Source organism: Equus caballus, chromosome 23 (genome assembly GCF_041296265.1).
Source record: "Equus caballus isolate H_3958 breed thoroughbred chromosome 23, TB-T2T, whole genome shotgun sequence".
In the NCBI taxonomy this organism is placed as follows: domain Eukaryota; kingdom Metazoa; phylum Chordata; class Mammalia; order Perissodactyla; family Equidae; genus Equus; species Equus caballus.
In genome coordinates, this window is record NC_091706.1 from 20258865 (window position 1) to 20264864 (window position 6000).

General features: G+C 49.9%; 1 protein-coding gene across 2 annotated transcripts in view; it reads left to right on the forward strand.

Annotated features, from left to right (window-relative positions):
- The window catches only part of LOC138920322 (spermatogenesis-associated protein 31D4-like), a 40543-nt gene extending 34992 nt beyond the window's left edge, over positions 1 to 5551 (forward strand). For both annotated transcript variants that reach the window (XM_070248378.1, XM_070248377.1), the window contains 3 exons: positions 270 to 315; positions 901 to 961; positions 1244 to 5551. In XM_070248378.1, coding sequence (XP_070104479.1) covers positions 1530 to 5498 — 3969 coding nt within the window. In that variant the 5' untranslated portion in view covers positions 270 to 315; positions 901 to 961; positions 1244 to 1529 and the 3' untranslated portion in view covers positions 5499 to 5551. The remainder of the gene's footprint in view (positions 1 to 269; positions 316 to 900; positions 962 to 1243) is intronic.
- The last annotated feature ends 449 nt before the right edge of the window (positions 5552 to 6000 follow it).

The following is a 6000-nucleotide window of genomic DNA, read 5'->3' on the forward strand; positions in this document are numbered from 1 at the left end:
GCCTCAGAGTCTATGCCCTCCTTGAGCAGAGGACTTCTGACTCAGAATACCAAGTGTAGACCTCATAGACAAAAGCTTTCTTCAAGTCTTTCCAAGAAGGAAAAATTGAAATACTTTATCATTTAAAAAAATTAATAACAGGAAGGAACACAAAGTTCTATTAATTAAAATAGTCATATTATTCATGGGATAATGAGTATCTGAGTTTCCTAGAGAGAGAAGGCAGAGAAATGAGTCCCAGCTTCTGATTCTTTTCTTTTTGTTCTCAGCGTAAGGGCACAGCCAAGAGGAGAAGGAAAGGTGGAACATCGGGAGGTAAGGTCCTGCTTATTCCACCTGAGCTCTCCAAGGGTGACTCTCCCTGTCCTTTCCATGAGGTCCCAGGTCCATGACCTCTGAGGATGTCAGGTGCTAGCCACAGTCCCTGTCAGAAAACAGAGCCCTCAGAGGAGAGGCTCATGGGAAGGCAGTCAGAACCTGAAACGCTTCTCAGACTCCTGCTCTGCCCACCTCTGGGCATGAAGCAGTGATGGACCTGAACAATGGGTATTGCCCAATAGGTGGCCATGTTAGATGTCATGAGTCAGAGCTTCTGTCTCCTGACCTTGTGAAAGTACTTTGACTTCGTGGATGATCAGATTCGTCTTTGAGGTAACCATTGACCTGTGCTCCCCACATGGTTGTTTCGAGCATCACATGAGATAATGTATGTGAAAGTACTTTACAAATGAAGCAACATACACATATGAACCTTGTTAATATCATTGACCATTTGACCTTATCTGCTGATTCTTAGGGCTTTCAGAGTTTAATGTCCCAAAGGTCTCCCATAAAGGGACTCCTGTCTAACATCTATGCTTCTACCCACTCCCTCCATAACCCACTCTCCTGGTTGCCCAGGTTGGAGACGTTACAAGAAGGAAACAGAGGACATAAGGAAGCTGATTTCCATTCTGAAAAGGTAACCAGTCTTTCCACTTCTTTCTTGATCCCTCTTTAGCACGTTCTATGCAATTCCAGGGATTCAGTGCGGCCTGCCCTAGTCATCCCAGGGGGTTGCCCTAGGAATGGGTATGTGAATGAAGGCCTTGGGGTGAGGGCTGTTGAGTGTATTGTGAAGTCATAGATGTGGGGCAATGTGAAGGGGCAGCAGGCTTCAGGTGGCCCCACCCCCCACCCCAGGCCAGCAGGTCCTCCTTTCTTCTGGTCCTGGCTGCAGCTTTGTATCTCCTGTCTCCCACAGCCCCTCGGGCCAGCATCACGATACCACCCGCGTTCGTCAACTGTTATGTCCAGACCCCTCCTGTGAGGTGTGTAATAGCATAACTGCGGAGGTCAATCGGCTGCTGTTCCTGGAGGACCTGGAAGATGATACTCTCTCTGTGTCCTCTTTGGCTTCCACAGCTTCTGTGACTGAGTCCTCATTCACTCTGTCCTCTGCCTTCTCAGAAGTCCCTCCAGGAGGCCTAACACCAGCCCCTCCACCTGAGCCTTCCCCACCGCCCCCCTCCATTCTTTCACCTAACCCAATGACACCCTTAGCTGAGTTTCACTCACCCTCACCAATGGGTCACTCTATGTCATCAGAGCCTTTTCCTTCCTCGGATTCCGAATTCCCAGTGGACCATTCCCCACCCCAACCCCTTGCCTTTCCCCCTCTGCCACCACATGGCACTCAGACAGTGGATCCTGTTCTCCAACCAGAGGCCACTTTGTCTGTGCATACCATCTTCTCTCTTGACTCAACCCTTTCCCAAGATGTCAACCTCTTACCAAATGTGTCCCAGACAATGGATCCCACTGATTCATTGACTTGTCATCACACACCACCAACCCTGTCTGTTTCACCACCACGAGACAGTGCTTTAGCTGTGACTCAATCTGATTCACTTTCCACCTTATTGAAGCCCGTGCTGGAGAACTCATCTCCAGATAGCCCTGGTGGGTTGTCTACTTGTGTCCCACCAATCAAAGGCACTGACCCTTCAAGCCTCTCGGTTTCAGAATTCTCCTCGTGGAAAGCTCATGCCAAAGACTTGTTCCCTTCCACTTTGGCACAATGTGATTTCAAACAAGAGTTTCTTGCCCTCCACTCTTCAGAGGGCTTTTTGAGGGGAGACCCTGCCAACAACCTTGTGGAACCTGGTAACCTCCCATTTCTCAGCCCTGATGTCCTGGCACTCTTGGAGAGACAAGTCCAAAAGAGGACTGATTTTCTGATGAGGGGTTCTTTTCCAAAAGAACTTAGGCCAGACTACCAATTAAATTCTTCAGAGAAAATGTTGGAGTCAATTGCTGATAAGCATGACTCAGCATTCTCCCTGCCTTTATGGAACAGCAAAGGGAAACCAAAGGAGCTGCTTGTGCACCAGCAGCCCCCATATCCTAAGGCCTCAGAGGACCATTTACAACAAAAACATGTCCAGCTCTTCTGGGGTCTCCCATCTATGCACAGCGAGTCCTTGGCCCCTGCTGACCATGTCTCAGGTGACTGTTCCTCTATATTCATTTTCACTACAATATTTAATGCCTCCACAGCTGAAGAATCCCCAGTACTTTCCCATCCTCTACCTTTGTCCTTGCCTGAGATGCAGCCTCAAGCCTTGCCTCAAACCCTGCCCCAATCCCAGCCCCTACCTCTCACTCAGGTCCAACCCCAGGCCCACCTTCTGTCCCCACTCCCCATCCTACCATCTGGTCCTCTACCTGAGACCCAGATCTCTGGAGTATGTTTCCATAGACCCCAGAATGAATCAGAGTCTGTCATCTCATCTGAAATTCAACAACTGGAGCGGAATGTGTTGCAGAAGCAACAGGAAAGTTTGTGGGGTTTACCCTCCGTTGTCCAAAGATCTAGGGAAGACTTTCGTCCTTCAGCTCCCAGTTCTCCTTACCTCCAGGCCTCCCAGGCCCATGTTTCAACCTCTATCTTTCCTGGAGAGTTTCCTCTCAGTGATGAGCTTCGGAAGAAACTAGACCACCACCTTCGAAAGAGGCTCATCCAACACCGCTGGGGCCTGCCCCGCAGGATCCATGAGTCTCTGTCACTGATGATGCCTCTAAGAGATTTTTCAGAGATTCCTGAGTCAGAGCACAATCATGGACACTCATGTGTCTCTCTGAACAAAAATCTAAATGGTGGACTGAGCCATCCTGGAAGCTTCTGTGAGAGGGGCTCAGAAATGCTTCAGCTAGAGAAGGATGTGGGGAAGGATCAGGGACATAGCTCAGAGAACGGCCCAAAAGCTCATCTGTTGAGTGACCCAGAGAGCTCTTCAGATAATGATCTGGACTGTGACTCTGAGAAAGACCTAACTAGTCACATGGCGAGTCTGTCAGGGAAAAATTCAAGGGCCTCAAGTGCGAGTCTAGATCAGAAACAATTTAAAAATGTCCTAGAAGTACAGTTGAGCAAGAAGTTTGAGGAAATCAATGAGGGTCAGCTCCCTGGGACTGTGCATAGTTCATGGCATGCTATCAAGCAATCACTGCAGATTCCTGTGAAATCCCACACCCAAATAACACAGAGGATTTTGCCACCATCAGTGGGTGGGGACTACTACCTGAATACCTTCCAGGAACTTCCCTTCATTGATTCCAGTGCACGACAGACGCTGGAAGCTCATATTAGAAGCTTTCGTATGAGGATGCTGTGGGGCCTTCCCCGCAGGGTCCTTGAATCCATAGAGATCTTTACTTTGAAAGGTGCAGCATCCGAGGCCTTGTCCCATTCCTACCTTCCCTCCTCAGCCAACCTGATTTCTGAGGTGGACTCCAAATCTGGGGGCCTTGAGCCCCTTAGAGGAAGCTCTAAACCTGTTCATCAAGACAAATCAAGACCAACAAATTCAGCTCCTGTCCTGGATTGTTCTTACCCTGCCACCTCACCTATGGGCAGGGAAGGACAGGGGACCTTTAGACAATCACCCTCTGGTATGAACAAAGAGCTTGCAGAGGATGTTCAGCGAATTAAGGGTGCCAGACAGACTCTTCTGCCTGTCACACACAGCATCACAGGGAAAGCCAGTCAGAGACTTTCTCCCCTATGGAACAGATACCCCCCAAATCTGCCTGCAAGGCAAGCTGAGGCCAGACATGAGCCAAAGGGGAAGAGTGTGAGTACCAGGGGTGGAGTAGAAACAAGACAGGGCAAAAAGACAGATAAGTCTGAACCTTCAGCTGCATCCAGGGAGATATTCAGGGCCAAGGAGCTCAATGCTCTTCAGTCAAAAACTGGCAACATCTTGACAACCAGCAAGCCAGGAAACTCCCAAATGATGACTAAAGTAGAAACTACCGGGACCACTGAAAGGCCTCCACCAAAAAGACCAGTTCCACAAGATCCCAAATCATCAGGCCTTAAAGAACAGCTGTTTGGTGAATTAAAGTTTAAACTAGAGAAGAGGAATCAGAGCCAGGTCCAAGGCCAACCCACTGATAGGTCCCTTGCCTCAGAGAGCTTGACTTACAAGGCGCCACTGACTCATGCCCAGGGTGTCTCCACTGGGGACATGAGAGCTTCCCAGGTACCGCGTGCCCATTTGGAGGACAGAGTCATCAGCGTGGAGCAGCAGCAGGAGCCTTGGGTCCCTAAGGAAGTTTTAAGGAGGGGCCAGGATAAGGATTTCCCACCAGCTGCAAAGACAGCGAGCCCTCTGGGTCCCAAGGCAGAAGAGCTTGGTGGAGGGGACGCAGGGCTGGGGACATCCCAACATAGAAGGAAGATCTTCTTTACTCAGAACAAGGCATTAGAGGAGATGGTCGGGAACAAGTCTTCCCAGACCCCATCACAGAAGGGACAGCCTCCTCCTGAAAGCCTCTTCAGCAAAAAGATGAACCGCATTTTGCAATGGCTTCATCCTGGGACAAAAGGCAAAAGCCAAGAAAATTCCCAGGAAAAGGGCAGCCCCGTGTCATCGGCACAGAGCAGGGGCCCAGTTAAAAAGAGAGCTGCCCTTACTAGGACGACCACAGCTCAGAAGACCATGATGGTTCCTGGGAAGTTCCCAGAGGAGAAACCGGGGCGTTGGCATGCAACAGATGTCACCTGCCCTCAAGAGCCCCTTCCTTCCCCAAGGAAGTTTGGGAAAACTCAGCGGAAGGCAGAAGTGCTGGCTCGGGCAGATCCCATCCAGGGACATCCTTCCAACTACAGGGCTCCCACCTGTAAAGTCACAAAAAAGCCCTGTCACCAAGAAGCTGTCTTTGCTGGCCAGAGTGATCCTGCAAATAGTAGACGGATCCGAGATGAGGACGGACACCCCCAGAAAGCTGTGGCCTTTAGGAACCAGCTAGCAGATCAGTGGTATCCCTCATCTGTGCCCCGCAGGGAACATGGGCCCCATCCAAGCCCCACCTGCAGGAGCCAAGCCAGCCAGGGCCCTGCAGCCACTCTCACCACTGCTCAAGGCACGGTGTTCAGAGACCTGTCTCTGCTATGTCACCAGAAGATGCTTCTCCAGCATTTCCAGAGAGGAAAACTTCCTGCCCCCAAATAATTCCTTCTCATGGAGAACACTGATTCTCCCAAATAAATGATTCTCTAAGAATAGTGAAGTCTTTTCTGTGTACTGTGTTGGGGGCATGGGTTTCAGGTAACTCAGGGCTTGTGCTTTGGGAAAGGAAGAGTTAGTCCAGCTCTTACTGTTCTCTTCCTTTGGTTTCTAACAGGTGACCAGTCCCCTGGAGCTCTTGTTGACAGAGAGATGACATGCCCCCCAAAGCCCATTTCCTCCCTGATGAGTTTGAGATGGGCTCTGTCTCCTGCCTCTTAGCTTAGCCTTAACGAAAATGTAGAGCAGCCCACACCTTCCCTTCACTGGATGTTTCATATCCTGCAGAGAAGTAGGGAAGACAGGTCTTCTATATCTGAAGAGGGTCAAGGACAGGTACATTTTTCAGACAATAACAGTGAAGAAGAAACAGTGGCTTCATCATGATTTATAAGTCAGTGACCGGAGGACCCCACAGGTGGGTGAATCCTGGAGACAAGTGTTTGGG